At 41.6% G+C, this 18,038-nt stretch overlaps 1 protein-coding gene across 1 annotated transcript in view; it reads right to left on the bottom strand.

Moving 5' to 3' along the window:
- Positions 1–658: 658 nt before the first annotated feature.
- Spag1 (sperm associated antigen 1) overlaps positions 659–18,038 on the bottom strand; it is a 73,970-nt gene continuing 56,590 nt past the window's right edge. The window contains exons 13-19 of the mRNA XM_008831555.3: positions 16,898–17,050; positions 13,632–13,792; positions 12,111–12,240; positions 10,870–10,996; positions 3,449–3,613; positions 1,672–2,040; positions 659–1,426 (exon numbers count right to left, since the gene is read on the bottom strand). Of these exons, the coding sequence (XP_008829777.1) occupies positions 1,295–1,426; positions 1,672–2,040; positions 3,449–3,613; positions 10,870–10,996; positions 12,111–12,240; positions 13,632–13,792; positions 16,898–17,050 (1,237 nt within the window). The 3' untranslated portion in view covers positions 659–1,294. The remainder of the gene's footprint in view (positions 1,427–1,671; positions 2,041–3,448; positions 3,614–10,869; positions 10,997–12,110; positions 12,241–13,631; positions 13,793–16,897; positions 17,051–18,038) is intronic.

Raw genomic sequence — 18,038 nt, 5'->3', positions numbered from 1 at the left:
AATTTGAAAGCTAGCATTCACCAAGGAGTCTTAAAATATTCTGTAATTATAAAAGATGATTAATATGAAAATAATGGAAAGGGCATTCATCTTTCACCTTTTAAATGAACAAGAAAATATCCCTAAAAAAGAACTGACTGGAGTACAGAAAGAAATGACAATATACTTGATTAAGACCTGAATGTAGGGCCTGGAGATGGCTCAGTGGTTAAGAGCACTTGTTGCTCTTCCAGAGGACCTGGTTCAGTTCCCAGCACCCACATCAGGTGGCTCACGACCGTCTATAACTCCAGTTCCAGTGGATCCAACATCCTCTTCTGGTCTCTATGGGCACCTGCACACATATGGTACATATACATACACTCAGGCACACACACACACATACACTGCTGAGGGGTGGGCACACACACACACACACACACACACACACACACACACACATAGACATACACCTAAAATAAATACACCTAGTTTTGAAGCCCTGAATATCTCTACTTTGACCCAGATAACAAAGGCACATTCAGTGTCTTCACTTTCCTTTTTGCAGTAAAGGAAAAAAATAAATATATCCCCATTAAAGCAGAAAACAAAAGGGGCAGAGACATTTAAATGTCTGGGAAAACATGGGATGGGGTCACAACCTAAATACAAATGCAGATTGAGTGCTTCATATAGTTTTATTGCTTACAGACAATATGTAAGGGAAAGCCACATTTTAAAACTGGTAAAAAAAATGATAGAAAATTTTGGCAATTTTCTTATTAGGCAAATGTTTTCATATTAGAAAATATATAAACTAATGGTGTCATAGACTTCAGTGTTGTATTTCATTTTAACTGGCCATAAGCCACTACTATAAAATGGATTTTATGCATACCTTAATAGGATATAAAGTGATATAATCATGTTAATGATGGTCATTTTTAAAAACAAACTAAAGAAATTCATTGCTCAAACTTAGGAGAACTGAACAGCTCAAAGAAATGCATTGTAATTCAAATTTTAAACAAGTAGATTATTAAAAGAAAATGTGCACTATAAATTAAAATGTAATTTAACAAACTCAAAGTATACTTATTAAATATAAAGATGCTGGCTCTGGTACATAAGAAAATATTTACAACTAATAAAAAGCAGATTGTAGAATATACACATTCTGTATATAAAAATAAGTAAATGTTTTGCAGACCGAAGGTCTCTTCCAGGCCTGTTTTTTTCCATGTAACTCTGTACAGTGCCTTCTCATTAGTGTGACAGAACTGATGCATGCACGGAAGACTCTCAGCCATCCTTGTTAAAGCTCATACCACCTCTTTAGGGCCTGTACATCCTCTAAAGTAAAATGATTGGCCTGTGTGTCTGAAAGGTCATCAAACAGCTGTTCAATTTGCTCCTTCTGGCCTTTGCTAATTAGTGTCAGCATCATCTGAAAAAAGGGAAAACCTATGAGTGAAGTAACATTTTTAAAGTTATAGAAACCCTAAAAAAATAAGTCTCTTAGCTGGGCATGGTGGCGCACGCCTTTAGTCCTAGCACTCGGGAGGCAGAGGCAGGCAGATCTCTGTGAGTTTGAGGCCAGCCTGGTCTACATAGGCTAGGTAGGACTACAGGGAGACCCTATCTCAAGAAGACCAAAAAAATAAGTCTCTTTAAAAAAACTTTGCTGCTTACCTTAAATCTCTCTGTTTTACTCAGATACAACAGATGCTCATACACCAAGGAGGGGTCCTTATCCATAAGGTGATTTTTCAGAGACCAAATGAGGAGTAGGAATGTATCCCCTTCAAGTTTGTTACTTAACAGCACCGGCAGGTCTTTGGGTGCAGTGATGGTTAAGAGATGTGCGCAGGCCTCTTCATCTTTCCTAGCACTGATAGTGTTTATGATCTGACCGAACTCGTAGGCATTACTAGGGTTGGAGAACTGAAGTTTTTCAGAGTGTTCTGTAGACCTGCTGTTTTCATCCCCCTCCTGGGACATCAGGCAGGCAGCAGACACCTCTGAAGTTCCATCTGACTCATCCTCATCACCTTCATTCACCTTCACAAGGGAAAATTATACCATGGCATGACACTGAATACCAGTAACCACACACATCCCATATGACATGATATTTCAGTAGTCAAGGTCTGAGTGAGAAATCTAATTTTTAAGAATTTATAAAATCCATAATTTCTTTAGTAAAAGAACTATTAGGGTATAAAATAAAAATATTCTTAGAAGTTTTTAAAAATTATTTTACACTAAAATTACAAGTTTTTAGGATTTCCCTAGCCAGCATAGTGGGACACTATAGTGGGAGGCACAGGCAGGCGGATCTCTGTGAGTTCAAGGCCAGCTTGGTCTACATAGTGAGTTCCTGGCTAGCTGGGACTACAAGGAGACCCTGTCTCAATAAAGTTACCCCCCCAAGTTTTTAGAATTTTCCATTAAAAAAATACTATACCTACTGAAGACCTATACCAATTTTCTTTTTTCTATGACAAATTTTATTTTTATTTCCTTATATTGAACAGAGAAGTGAACTACTTTTTCATTTCTCTTAAAACAAATTTTTCTTGCTGAAAATGGGGAAAAAATGATAGTTTCTCACCTACTAGCCTATTATCTGAGACCATTAAACAGGATATCGGCATTCATGAATTTAGAGGGATTTGTGTCCTGGCATTCTTTATTAGTGGCAAAGTAAAGCATGTGGGTTTCCAAGAATCAAAAAGGTTGGCAGAGCTGTCCAGGCTCTCTTTGAGGAACCCAGGTTGTTTCAGAGTATTAAAAAAGAGATACAGCACCGTGTGTGGTGGTGCACACCTTTAATTCCAGCACTGGGAGGCAGAAGCATGTGAATCTTAGTTCAAGGCCAGTCAGAGTTATATAGCAAGACCTTGTCTGAAATTAAAAAAACAAAAAAGATGAATCAGCCTGAAGAAACCTCCACAGGGTGTGGCTTGCCGCGCTCCTGAATACGAGGCCTGTCTGGGTTCTCTGGGTTTACCCTAATGGCCTAGGGCTTCCAGGGCACCAGTGAGGGAGCAGAAGCATAAATCACAGGCCAGGCAGAGGTGGAAAAGAAAAGACCTTCAGCTAGACATGCCCATCGTCTTCCATGGGATGTGCTGAGAGGCACAATGGCTAATTATGTAGCACAGGGCAAGTCCTGCCTTTACAGCTGCTTCAAAATCTTCACTGACAGGCAGGCGTGGTGGTGGTGCATGCCATTAATCCCACTTGGAGGCAAAGCCAGGTGGATCTCTGTGCAACTGAGGCCAGGCTGGTTTACATAACCCCAGCTGGGATAACAGGGAGTCCCTTTTTCAAAAACAAAGCAACAAAAATCTCACTGACAATAAGAAGAAGAAAAAAAATCCTATAGAACTCACAGGACTATACCCTTAGGGTCCTGTATAAAAATCTCAGAAGAGTACTTTCAAAAATTATGAAATACAAGTACCTCTTGGATTTCAATTTTCTTCCTCTCTCTTCCTTTGTTGAGTGATGCTGTATTATCCTTACTATTAAGGAACCCAGTGACCTCTTCCAGTTCCATCTTTGCCTCGGCAATATCTGGGTTTAGAAGGAGGACTTTATTGAGATCAGTTACGCATTCCTGGTAATTCTGAAGTGTAAAGACAGAACATGATTTTCATAAATAAAAGAAGTCTTAGCCTGGGTGACAGCGAGTGGTGCAGGAGGTTTCCCTTAGTGCCATTCACATAGTGGGCATGGGCGTGAGTGCATGTAGTAAAACAGAATGTGCCGCAACACAGGGAACCTGTACTGCTGGGAAAAAGGCAGAGAATCTGGAGTTGGTAAAGCAGGTTCCGCCTGTACTAGCAATCTTCTCTGTTAGCACACTAGGCACTCATCTGCTGAATGACAGATGGAAACAAGGAACTCAGAGGAGTTCCTGGATTCGTTACTTTTCCTGTTGCTGGGACAAAATTCCTGACAAAAACAACTTAAGAAAGGAAGGGTTAGGGCAGGAGAGATGGCTCAGTGGTTAAGAGCACTGGCTGCTCTTGCAGAGGACCTGGGTTTGGTTCCCAGCACCCACATGGCAGCTGACAACCATCCATAACTCCAGTTCCAGAGTATTCAATGCCCTCTTCTGACCTCCACAGGCACTCCACATGGCCCATTTAGACGCAGGCAAAACACTCATACACATAAAATAAAACTAATTTTCAAAAAGGAATGGTTATTTTGGCTCACAGTTGGAGGGTAGTGTTCATCATGGCAAGGAAGGAATGCCAGCTGGGACAGGAGGCACCTGGGTCTCACTGCATCCACACTCAGGAAGTGGAGCAATGAATGCCTGTGCTCAGGTTTCTCCTTTTTCAGTCCAGAACCACAGCCCATGGAATGTCACCACCCAAATTTAGGGTGGGTCTTCCCACCTCAGCCTAATCTAGACAGTCCCTCCAAACATGCCCAGAGATGTGCTTCCATGGTGATTCTAAATCTAACCAAACTGATCAAGATCAACCATCACAGTCTCTATTAGTGAAAGGATTCTAAGTTGCACACCTATAGTCCCAACTACTTGGGAGGCTGAGGCAGGGGGATTGCTTGAACTCAGAAGTTCAAAACTAACCTGGGTAACAAAGCAAGATGAACTTCATAGTAAAAACTAGCTTTCACAAGGCTATACCAAGGGGCCCTTTATGGGTTTAAGCAATTCATTCATTTATTCCTTGGTATAGCCTTTAAAGTTGTTTACTGTTCAAAATAGGCATCAACTTTTAATCTCACCTTAGGGCCAGACAATGCGTCACAGAGCTAGAGGAGGGACTCCAGTAGCAGAGACAAGATACCACAAAACCTGCTGTGACAGAACTGTTCTAGAACTACATATTAGATCTATATTTGATTAAGACCAGTTGTAAGGAGGCAGATTCACCACCTCTTCAAGGCACTTCATGATAACATGTACCAGAGGCTGAACCACAGATACCTGAACTAGTGGTTATGTGACATTCCCAAGAGTCGAGCTGTAATGCCACATCCTTTCTTTCTCTTCCCTCAGCAACACACTGGAGCAAGAGTGACACGTTGAGAGAGAGACCCTTAAAGCTGGTGTGTCAGTTATTTAAAAAGTAAGTTGTTTGCAAACTCTGACACATTATGCACTATCAGCAACACGCCCCACATACCACTGTGTTAAACAGCACAGACAGAACCTGTTAGGAAAAAACTGACACTATTGTACCCTGGGTGTCGTAGATGGGGTCCGTAGGTGAAAGGTAAGGGGGTGAGACTGGAGGGCAAGGTGTGGGAGTAGCAATTAGCTACCGAAGTCTATCATTCTAAGAATCTTAGAAATACTATCCTTAAGCTATACATTTCCTCTCACAATAGCCCCATAAATACTCTTATTGTTTCCATTTAAAAGTGAGGAAAGATATAAACAAATAAGCCTTGAGATGATCCCAGCAGCAATGCCCAGACATGAATGATAATCTACTGGAGATTAAGATCAAGGTCTGAGAACAGGTCTGTGAGCTGCAGCCTGGGAACTGGAAGTCTCACACACAGAATTGGATACGATCAAGAAAGTCTGTGTGAAGAGCAGTCTGTCTGGTTGGAGGGGTGATAAGAAAACAGGAATCACATTTGACAAGAGCAAACACAGGCAAGGGTGAGGAATGGCAGACAGCAGGAGAGGGCAGCAGATGAGGCAGGGACACAGGTTGTTCCACTTTAGCAGCAGTCCGTGTGTGTGAAGATAGAAGTACAGTGACAGAAAGGGCAGACTTGGGCCTCACTTACAGCAGCTTAGATCCTATCAAGGGAAACAATAAAAAAGAAGAATTCTTAGCTGTTGTGATGCAATAACGGAAAGCAAGGCTTGAGATGGATGTGGAAGAAGAGGAGCTTCCCTTTGCCATATCTATCAGAGAAGTGGAGACCGTAAGAGAGAGCAGCCACATAGAGAAGGTGGCCAAGCACAGCCTACGTCACAAGTCCTGGCTCTGGCAAAAAGGAAGCCATTAAAAGCTGCTAACAACCAGGTTGGGGAGATGGTTCAGTGGGTGAAGCGCTTGCCATACAAGCATGAGGACTTGGGCTCAGATCCCTAGAACCCAAGGAAAGCAAGATCCGGTTGTACGCATCTGTAATCCCAGTATTCCTACAGGGACATGGGAAGGGGAAACAGGACGATCTCTGGAAGCTTCCTTGTTTCAAGTATGGTGGAAGCTGAAGACTGAACCGAGTTGTCCGCTGGTCTCATGTGTGTCTTGGCATGTGTGCACTCACACTCATGCACACACATACACACACTTTAAAAAATTATTAACAACCTCACAAGGCTTTTTGTTTTTTTCGAGAGGGTCTCACTATGTAGCCCCAGCTGGCCTGGAACTCTGTGTAAACCAGGCTGGCCTTTAGTTCATCTGAATGCTGAAATTAAAGACATGGAGCACCATGCCTGGCTTCACAGGGCCTTTTTAAAAAGACACGCTGGGCCAGTGAGATGATCCAGTAGGTTAAGGTGCTTGCTGCCAAGCCTGACTACCTGAATCTGATCCCCAGGACCCACTCAGTGGAGAGAACTCTCATGGGTTGTCCTCTGACCCTCACTTGCACCCATGGCTTGTGCATGCATAACACATACACAAAAAATTAAAATATTTTTCTTAAAAAGAAGGCATAAGGCCTGAGTGGTGGCTCAGCAAGTAAAAGTGCATACCATACAAGCCTGATGACCTAAATTCAACCCCTAGGAGCCACAGAAAGGTGGAAGGAGAGCACCAACTCCATGAAGTTGTCCTGTGGCAAGGGACAACACACACACACACAAAGACACAATATAATCACATATGTTCACTATTAATAGACATGCTTAATTGAAACAATGCTTATGAAGGATCACTCATTTTGACAGTTTGGGCATCACAATTGGCTATGAACTCCTTAAGTAGTAACCATGTCTTATGTCTATATGAACAGCAACTAGCATATAGCAAGCACTCAATAAGAGAAATAAATTGTAAAGAAAAAAAGGAAAAAATACATTGTAAATAAAAGCAAAGCATTTTGATAACTTTTCTTGTGAATAACTATATATTTTTTCCAAAACTGCCATACATATACAACTAAAACCAGCTTAGAAAAAAAATATCTGAGGAGTGTTCAGCTGGGAACCACAGATAAGGCAGCTGCACCTAAGGTGGCCCTGCCATTTCCTCATTGCAGCCCCTCTGACCACATGGGCCCACATCCAAGTTCTGAAGTGTCTTATAAGCAGTTGTAGCCTTTGAAGATCTTGAAATTAAGGTCGCCTGGCATGGACTTCAACCTACTGGACAGATAAATCAAGCTATAAGAAGTTAAGCCATGGGGGCTGGAGAGATGGCTCAGTAGTTAAGAACACTGACTGTTCTTGCAGAAGACCCAGGTTCGAATCTCAGCACCCACATGGCAGCTAACAACTGTCCATAACTCCAGTTCCAGGGGCTCCGACAGCCTCTTCTGTCCTCCGTGGGCATTGCACGACACAGGTACACTTACCTACATGCAGGCATAACACTCATACACATAAGATAAAAATAATAAATAAAATATTAAAAAAAAGAAGTCAAGCCAGAGAAAAACAAACTGCTAGTATCAGAATCTAAAGAGAGGGGATTACTCAAATTTGAGATTTATCTTTCTGCATCAAAATAGAAATTTCTAGGATCACTCTAAGGCAGTATAAAGTTCCAGTCCTTATTGGACACCACTTCCGACCTTTGGTCAGCTAGAGAGGCAGCCAGCACTGTGCTCAAGGCAGACCTGTTCTAAGACTGTGGTCATCACAGTGCATGAGTCATTGACCCAAACCCATTAGCTCAGTGCTCTTGAGTCAGGTCTGAAGGAGTCTGTTGAACTCATGGTGCCACATATCATCTAGGAATTTTTTTTTAATTAAAAAAAATATTTTATCTATTATTTTTTTTCTAATGTGTTTGCATGTATTGCCTGCATGTAGGTAAGTGCACTCATATCATGTAGTACCCGAGGAGGACAGAAGAGACCATCAGATCCCCTGGAACTAGAGTTACGGACAGTTGTTAGCTGCCATGTGGGTGCTAGGATTCAAACCCAGGTCTTCTGCAAGAACAGTCAGGGTTTTTAACTGATGGGCCATCTCTCCAGCCCCCATCTAGGAAATCTTTGTGTGGGGTTTACAAATTAGTATGCTGTTAGTAAACAGGTGGGGGTTACATGGACACAGACTGTAAGTATATGCAGCCAAAGGGCTCCCTCCAATGCACCATCTGTCCTGGTCGGAAGTGCAGGCCTGGCTCTATGCAGCCTGTAAGGATCTGGACCCAGAAAGGCCTGATAATCTAATTTGTATAGACAGCTGTTCTAACACTATGCAACAGGACTGTTCTACTTCCTCCCAGCAAAACCTAGATAGTCCCCTTCAGTGACAACACGGAGCTAAAAGTACCAGCTCACATTCAGTAGACCAAAACTACCTCACGCCAACCTGTCCAACCTTCATTATAACAGCACCACTTAGCCACCCCAGAGGCCTAGGAGGCACTCTCCTTCCTTTCCAGGATGTTTTACAGTGTCCTGTCAATTTTACCTTCCAATAAGCTTGAATTAACTCTTCGCCTTTGTTATGATCAGAATCTGCCCCCCCCAGCCTAATTCATATGTTGATGCTTTAATTTACAGCATCTTGGACTATATTCGTGTTTGGAGAGAGGGTTCTGAAAGAGGTAATCAGGTTCCTCAGGTGGGTTCTGTATCCTTGGGTGGGTTCCAGTGTAACTGCTGTCTTTATATCCAGTAGAAATTTGAACACACACAGAAGCAAGACTGAAGACACAGAGATGGTCAGCTATATCACAAGGAGAAGCCCGCCCACCCTGGTCTCACATTGTAACCACTAGAATTGTGAGAATAGGAATTTCTGTTGCTTAGGCCACCATATCTGTGGCACTTTGCTACTGCAGCTCTGGCTAACTGCTACCTCTCTTGTCTGCCATTACCTTCACCCAGCTCACCCTGGTGGCCCCTCCCTTCTCTCTGATCTGCCTCCCTGTTCTCTCCAGATATGATCCATCCACCCACAACCTCTTTAGTGCCTCCCATCACTTCTAGGATCAAGTCTAACCTCCTTGGCATGTCTTACCAGTTCCCTCATGGTATGACCATCTCTCCCCAACCCTGTTTCCGAATGCACATTATCTCCAGCCATAAAGTTCAATAATAAGTCTATAAAATATGTTAAAAATGTACAGTATGTACAGCTTTATACACAACAGCCCCAAGTTAGAGAAACAATCTAAGTGGCAAACTGTGGTTCATACAGCTCAGTGTAAAAAGGAACCAGTCTTCTACTCTCGGTACGACTCTCATGTTATGGGGACCGGAAGACCAGAGTATGCTAAAGTCATGCCCTGAAGAAGCAGAACAGTAGCAGAAATTAGATTACTGACTGTTGAAAGGGTGGAGAGAGATGGCCAAGGACACAGGAAACTTTCTAGAGAAATGGAAATGTTCATATTGATTGGGATGGTGGCTCAAAGAGAAAACAATTATTAAAAGACAATGATCTGGCCAGGTGTGCTGGTGCACACCTTTAATCCCAGCACTGGGGAGGCAGAGGCAGATGTGAGTTCAAGGCCAGTTTAGTCTACATAGAGAGTTCCAGGACAGCCAGGGCTGCATAACGAGACCCTGTCTCCAAAAAAAAAAAAAATGACCTGAACACTTAAAATGTATGAAATGGACTTTAATAAGCTACTTTAAAAAATATATACATTTCAGCTACACATTTCATATAGGTTGTCCATGCCTATAATCCCAGAACTCAAGAGAGACAGGAGGATTAATTGAGGCTTGTCCAAGCTACATAGCAAGATCTTATCTTAAAAAGGAGAGAGAAAAGGAAAAAAAAAAGTGACAGAGACAGACAAATAAGGCATTTAAGAGTTAGGCATGAGTTTCCATGTGCTACTTAGCCTAGTACCCGGGAGGCTGAAGCAGAAGGAGTAAAAGTTGGAGGCCAGTTTGGGTTGCACAGTGAGTCTGAGCCAGAGTGAACCCCATTTTTAAAAGTGTCCCTCCCCTAAATACATTTTATAAAATGTATTTTGCAGTGGCTTCTGGGTTTCCTGGCAATGTTACTTCCTACCCACATAAACACTCATTGATCTAGATTTTCATACAGAACAGCACTTTGGAGGCAGAGACAGGAAGACTACTAGCTCAAAGCCAGAGTTTGAGACCAGCCTGGGTCATGACACCCAGTATTTAAAACACATAAGGAACTGTCTATAATTATGCAATACTTTCTTTCTTCAAAATAATGGTATGGCTTTTTTAGAGAAGAATGCCAGCCTACAGTCCTGCTGCGACCATCAGCTAAACTAGCTTAGGGCCAAGTCACTGAACACTTCCAAATCTCTGCTTGGTGGCTCCCAGCTTCCCCAGGGGACCAATCTTCTATTTGGATGCTTTCTCCATCCCACCTCCAACCTCAGTCTTTGCTAGGGAACCAATGGCATCACTAGTGGCTTTAAAAAATAACATTTTTTATTCTTTGAAAGTTTCATTCACTTATACAATCAATAATTCAGCAGCAACAAACCTTTTTATCCCTTAAACTGAACATATTCTTTAAAAAGCAGAACTGCAAAAAAAATGTAGCCAAAATGCTCACTTTAGACTGAAGTAGAGCTGGAAGGAAACTTAGAAATTATCTGAACCATATCATTGTTAAAGGTAAAAACTGTATACTGGAAACCCACAGATTAGTATAGTACTATCTAACCTCACTCCTAGTCCATAATCCTGAGATTTATGTTCACGAAACCACTCGATCTGTCCAGAGACAAACTTTACATATGAAGACGTAGATGTCCTCACCTTTAGTCCTTTCTGAGCAAGTGCGCGTCTGTAGCATGCCTTCACATTGCCTCCATCTATCTGAAGTGCCTGGTCACAGTCCTGCTTTGCCTCTTCAAACTGGCCCAGCTTCAAGTAACAGAGAGCCCTGGCACAATGCAAAGAAAGGTATTAGGAAAGGTAAAGTTTAGTACATTTAGACAGTGTGGAAGAGTCAGAAACAGCTGGTTAAGTCTGTCTTATGTCACAGCTGGAATTGAACACTTGAGGTCAGCCACAGGCTTCCTACAGGGATGAAATTATAGCACTGGGGAGGCTACCACAGACAAAATACAGCCTGGTCCTCAAGGAGGATACAGTCTAGTGGAAACAAGGAATTAAAATGAGCAAACCCAATGAAATCTATAAAGGAGCACAGCTGAGACCCACACCAGATCTTGTGGGGCAATGGCTAGAGGCAGAGCAATCAGGAAGACTTCCTGAAGACATGTCCATTAAGTTAAAGTCAGAGGTATGAAGGGAGATCAGTCTTACCAAGGCACTGGGCTGAGAGGAATAGGAAGAGGGGAGAGAGGGGAAGAGGAGGACAAGAGCCTGGGTACCACCCTTCATGGGGAGAGGATGCTCTTGGTGAACTAGGAAGAGCATGAAGGGCCCTTCAGCACTTCAGAAAATGGATACTGCTCCATAATACAGTATTTTGAAGGCCACTGGCCCCCACTCCTACCAGGACAGAGCCTAGGCCCAGCCTGCTGCAGTCTGGCCAGGAAGACAGGAGGTGCAGAGCCAGAACAGCATCAGTCCAATCAGCAAAGGTGGCTCATGGGAGCCTAGTAACACAATCAGCAGACCCTTATCTACCCCCTCACAACTCCTACAGCCTACCTTTAAGAAATATTCAGGGAGCTGGAGAGATGGCTCAGTGGTTAAGAGCACTGGCTGCTCTTGCAGAGGACATGGGTTTGATTCCCAGCACCCACATGGCAGCTAACAACTGCCCATAGCTCCAGTTCCAGGGGATCCAGCACCCTCTTCTGACCTCTGTGGGCATTGCATGACATGGGTGCACTTACACACATGCAGGCTATACACTCATACACATTAAATATTTAAAAAAAAAACTCAGGATGACTTGCATATTGATTCCTAGAATCATTACAAATAACTGGCAATTAATTTTATCACATTAACTTATCAAAAAATTGTTTTAAAACCTTCAAAGCTATTAACAGAAGACATAGATAATATTGCAAAGAACTTGCCTGTTTGTAAATATGGCACACTCCTTGTTAATTTTTAAGCATTCACTGTATTTACTAACAGCATCTTTATAGTTTTTGTCCTTTACAAATTGATTTCCTTCTTCCTTAAGGACTTTAAACATGTTTTCATCTACGGACCAAAAGGAAAAATAGGAGAGAAAATATTCCTGTAAGTATCTCTACGAAATTTTTAGAACTATCAATAAATCCAAGATTGCAAATTAACTTGATCAACACACCATACGGAGCTAGGCTAAACCCAACAAAACATTATATGAATTAAAGAGGTGAATTTACAATATGTAAAATTATTATTACACTTTTATTTTCAAATTAGAGAAAAAAATAACAAGTAATTTTGCCTTGTTATCCATATTGCAGTGTCATCTTTGCTCTACTAGAATTCTGGAGACACTCACAGATGCCAGAACTGTGAGAGAATGAGGCTATAAAAGGACACCAGGACATAGGTGAGGAGACAGCAAGAGTCAGTCTCAACTATGGCTGCTGGCATCAACGCACAAGCCCTGCAGTGCTTCCTGTAGCCACAGTGCACGCTGCCTTGTTCCACACTTGGACAATGGTACTTGAGACCTTTCATTAAGCTGTAATTATGGCAGAATCAGCTATGAAACAGGGATACAAATATCATCAGTGAGCTGGACATGGTGGTACATGCCTATATCCCAGCACCTGGGAGGTAGAGGCAGGGGATCAGTGTTCCAAGTTATTTTGGTTCCACAGCAAGTTAGAGGCTAGTCTGGGCTATGTGAAATCCTGATTCCAATAAACAAAAACTGAATTATCTTTAATATTTGGCTCAATAACTTTTATGAATAATGTCAAACTCTTAAAGCATGATGTGATATCTATTCAGCTTCCAAAACTTCCTGCTATATATTTGTGTTTTATTATTATTGTTTGAGACTTTATCTTATTATGTGTATGAGAGAGGGAGAGAAGAGAGAATGATGTGTGCATGCGAGTGTGGATAGGCATGTGCCACGGCCCTCATGGAGATCAGTTTTCAGAAGTCTGTTCTCTCCTTCCACTGTGGGTTCCAAGAATTAAGTCTCCAGATTTACATGGCAAGTGCTCTTACCCATAGAGCAATCTTGCTGGTCCTGAGATGTTATTTTCAACACATCAATCTTACTCATTTCACTCTCACATTTGTAATAGAGAGCTTAGTTCTTTTCCTTCCTTTCAGTGATGCCAGCTTCACATTAAGAGATCACCGTGGGCCTCCATAGGCAGCACAAGTACCAAGTCTTGCACATACATATACCTCCATTTATTCTGGGATCTGCCTCATGAGATAGATAGTCCCCTTTCCCTCTTTTCTCTAGACTAGAATGTTGAGGTGTGGAGTTAGCTTCATAAGACCAGAGAGTTAACAGGGAGAACAGGGACTTGAACCCAGGTCTGACAGCAGAGTTCAGACTCTGGTGTCTGCTTTACACTGGGAACACACACATGCTCAGGATGCCCTTCAAAGGAAACACATGCAGGTCCCCATACCTGTAATATTGGGCAGGTGGCTGTTGAGCTGTCCCTCTTGGTCTTGTGTGTCTGCGGCAGGATGCCAAACTCGTGACGGCTTGGACATAGGCACAGCAGGGATGGGTGGCAACTTCTCCCGCCATTTTGGTCCATCCAGTTCCATTAAGATTCTTGTTATTCTAAAAAGAAAATGAATTTTCTGTATTGATCAAGGAATTTGCTTATCTTTACTGAAGGTTAGATCAAGAGTAAGAGTGACCAATTGGTACCTAAGTGTGCTTCCTTGTAGAAAAACATACAATCTTGAGCTGGTTTCTGTCAACAAAACTAAAATATTTCTAAAAGAAATTTTTTAAGTTGCCATTTAATGATGTAATTAGAATATTTTCTTTTAGACAGGGTTTTACTGTGTGCCCAGACTAGCTTTGAATCTGTGATCCTCCTGACAGCCTCTCAAACAGCTGGGATTACAGACATGGGCCACCAGGCCCAAAGAAACCATTTCTAATCAAAAGGAAAAATGAAGACTTGTTAATTTGTTTAAAATGTTCAATATATACATCCTTCAAAATACTTAGCCAACTACTGAACTGACAGTGAGTTACTCTTGAGAGTAAGCAAGAGTCCTTCAAAGTTTCTTTGCACAAACTCTCTGCAGTGGGTGAAGGCATGAAGACATGCTGAGAGTGATGAGGGCTGGCCTCCCTCTGGAATATTGCTTCCTGTTAGAGTATTTACATGTGGTTAAGACAGTCTTACCATGGATTTTCTCACTTCTAAAATTATCCACTTATTTCCTTTTAATTGAATAAAGATGAAAATGGGAAATTCCATTAAATTCCAGTTTATTACTAAGGCCCTTACCTTAATGACCATAGTAAAATTTGGATTAACTTCCTTTGTTATCACTTTCCTATTAGTTTAAACATATAAAACATCAAAATTAGATTTAAAGAGCAAAACTGAATTATGTCTTTGGGACAAATATCTGCTTTAAAAAAGGCACTTCCCAAGACTGGGAAGGTTAACTGGATAAATAGTAAAATGCATTCAAGTTAGTTAAGATGATAATCTCATATACTTTTCTGTGTAAGAAGTTTTGTATTTGTGTACAGATAATTACAATATGCATGTTTTTCCCAGTTTCTTAAACAGAAAATTTTATCATAATCTACAGTTATAATAACTAAATCTCATTATTTTAGTGTAATTAAAATAGTGAAAATTAATGATTTAGTGAAATTAATGAATTAGTGAAAATTAATGTATAACCATTCATAACTGTAGAAGAAAAAGATTTTGAAATAAGGATATTTTAAGCAAGACTTGTATTACCAGTAGAGAGCAAGGAAGAAGCAGCTGAAAAGAGATGCTGTGCTGCCAGGGAGTAAATGAGTATGTGCAGGGAAACTTAACACATTAGGGTTCCTGGAGAGGAAGAGAGGAATATGGTTAATGGAAAACAGAAACAGAATAAGCACCAATGTTTAAATTAAAATAATAGTTGATGGTGCCTAGTTTTCCATAATGAATTGTAATAAATGGAAAAGCAAGCCTAGATATGGGAATCATACAAACAGTGAAATTTTAATAGATATCTTATATTAAAAAAAACACATGGCAAAACCCAAAAGCCTCCTTGTCTTTCTTATAAATGACAAAACATGAACCATTCAATTAGAAAGCAACTCTTGAAAGTCAACTGTCATGAAATAACCTTCTTGGGTTCAAGTCCAAAGTATAATACAAACCTCAAAAAACTAAACTACCACAGGACCCATTACCACTCCTGTGCCTCTACCAAAAGAAACTAAAGACAGGTAAGCAAACAAAAACATCCATGAACGTTCATAGCCACGCTTTTTACAATAGAGAAAAGGTAGAAACAACCAAAATGTCCATCAACTGATGGGTGGAAAAACAAGATGTGATATTGCATACACAGAACAGGACTCCATCTATAGAAAGAAAATGGGAAAAAAAAAAGAAAACTAAAAATTGAGGCTAAAGAAAAACATGGTTCTAACACCGGCTGCACCAGGGACAAGCCTTGAAAACATGCTGAGCAAAAAAAAGGCAAACATAACAAAAGCACTTAAGTCCAGAGTGGATAAATCCACAGAATGTAGAAAGCAGGCTGATGGCTGCCAGGAACTGGGGAAAGGGAGAAGCTCCAGGGAATGGCTGTCGGCTCTACATGCACCTTTGCAACAGTGTTCTCCAAAGTGTGCTGGGACCCCCAAGGGGAAGCAGGGCACGATTTAAAAATGGATGAATATGAAGTGAACCATGGCATTCTGTCTACAGTAGTGCTCAAAGCCTTTTGGTGTCCTGTTAGCACCCTCAAAGACACCTCCAGTGCTCTCCCTGCAGCAGCCGTGCCTGGCCTCACCCCTCTGCAATCCCTCCATCTCATTGTCCTGCCTGGGGTACTCTGTCTAACATGGTTTTCCCCTAACTATATTCCAGCTTGCTGAAAGGCAGACAGCATGTCCACAAACACTTGTGAAACTCTCTCATTTGGGAAAATGAAATCAGAAAATACTATACATAACTAGAAATGATATATAACTCAGAACTTTCAAATTTTACCTGAAGATTTATAAGGTCTTGGTTACTAGGACCCCAACCAGGGCCTTGCCCATGTGTACTGAGCTACACCTCCAGCCCCAAAGTCTGAAAATTCTTGTCTTCCTATTTCTTCCTCAGGGAATAAGTTGGTTATGATTTTAATGAGACCCAAACTCTTTGCTACTTCATAATTATAAAATAGTCCTCCTCCTAGCTGAGTGTCTATATAAGTGCACATAAAACAAGTACCTAGAGGATTCATGAAGACATTTGTCCTCCATGGCAGAAACATGTGTGCTTCCCCTGGTGGTAATGGCACATGCAAGCCCTGGGAGAAGACACACATGGCAGTTCTCACATGTTTAGACGCTGTCCTAGAGTCAGTACTGGCTTACGATAGTCCTGCAAACACCCTCCTGATATCACAGATACTTAAGCAGCACAGGGAGCTATATGCAATCTTATCAAGACAAACTGACTGTACAGAAATAAATGGACAAAGAAAAAAATATAAAGGTGCTAACAGCGACCATTCAGAATATATGAAGAGATAATTAGAAACTAAGAAAGACAGAGGCGTTTCTTTTAATGGAGTCAAAGGCAGCAACCATTCATGTAAAATGACTGACATCATTCTTGAAGGAGAGGAAGGGAATAACTTGATCCTGTTATAATTCAAGTAGACTCCAGCTAGCTGCCTTAGATGATATTACCTGTTAATACTGTCACTTGCTAGCTGGATTCCGTAATTTATTTGCAACACTGTTTTAAAATCCACATAAGCTTTGCCATATTGCTCTAAGGTTTCATAGGCCATTGCTCGTCGAAGAAGAGGTTTCACTGAAAATGGATGAAGCTCCAGAGCCCTAAGAGGACAGAAATATTACATATCATTTACCTTGGACATGACTTTAACTTCTATTTAACAATACACTGTGGTGCTGAACTCTCACATATGCATGTATCTGATAGTTCATCCTGGAGACCTGGCAATATACCAAAAAGACAAACCCAAAGTAGCAGAGCAATCAAATTGGGTGACTTTCTTTGAACCCCAGTAACAAATCATTTCTGGTGTGTCCTCTTTCCCCACTGAGACGTGACTTCCCTGGCATGTGCCAACCTCAAGACAGCATGGTCCCAGCCCTAGAGCAAGGTTTCAACAGATTCATGTTACTGACAAATTAAAAAGAAAACTCTTGGGGCTGGGGAGATGACTCAGTAAAGTATTTGAGGCACAGCCTTAGGACCTGAATTCAGAGCCCCAGCACCTTTGTAAAAGCTGGGCAGGTGGCATCCATCTGTAATCCCAGTGCTGGAAAAGTGAAGATAGGCTTGCTCAGGCTTGCTGGCCAGCCAGTCTAGCTGAATGAGCTCCAGGTTCAGTGAGAGACCTTGTCTCAAGAATAAGGTAGCATGATTGTGTCAGATACCCAATGTTGACCTCTGGCCTCCATTTGTGTGTGCGCGCGCACACACACACACACACACACACACACACATATGGTGGTTTGAATGAGAATGCCTCCCATAAGCTCCAAGTATTTGAACACTTTGTCCCCAGTTGGTGGCACTGTTTGTGAAGGGTTAGAAGGTGTGGCCTTGCTCAGAGGGCATACATCTCTGGGGTGGGCTTTGAGAGTTCACAGACTTGCCCCACTTCCAGTTTCACTGCTTCTTGTGAGTGACTGAATACGTAAGCTCTCAGCTTTCTGCTCTAGCTGCCTCCTGCCATGCCATCCCTGCCAATGATGGACTCTTATCCCTCTGGAACCAAAAGCCCAATAAGCTCTTCCTTCTAGAAGTTGTCTTGGTCATGGTGTTTTATCACAGCAATACAAAAGTAACCAATAA

Source organism: Nannospalax galili, unplaced genomic scaffold, assembly GCF_000622305.1.
Source record: "Nannospalax galili isolate Female #2095 unplaced genomic scaffold, S.galili_v1.0 scaffold334, whole genome shotgun sequence".
NCBI lineage: Eukaryota > Metazoa > Chordata > Mammalia > Rodentia > Spalacidae > Nannospalax > Nannospalax galili.
This window is presented reverse-complemented; position numbering and strand designations above follow the sequence as displayed.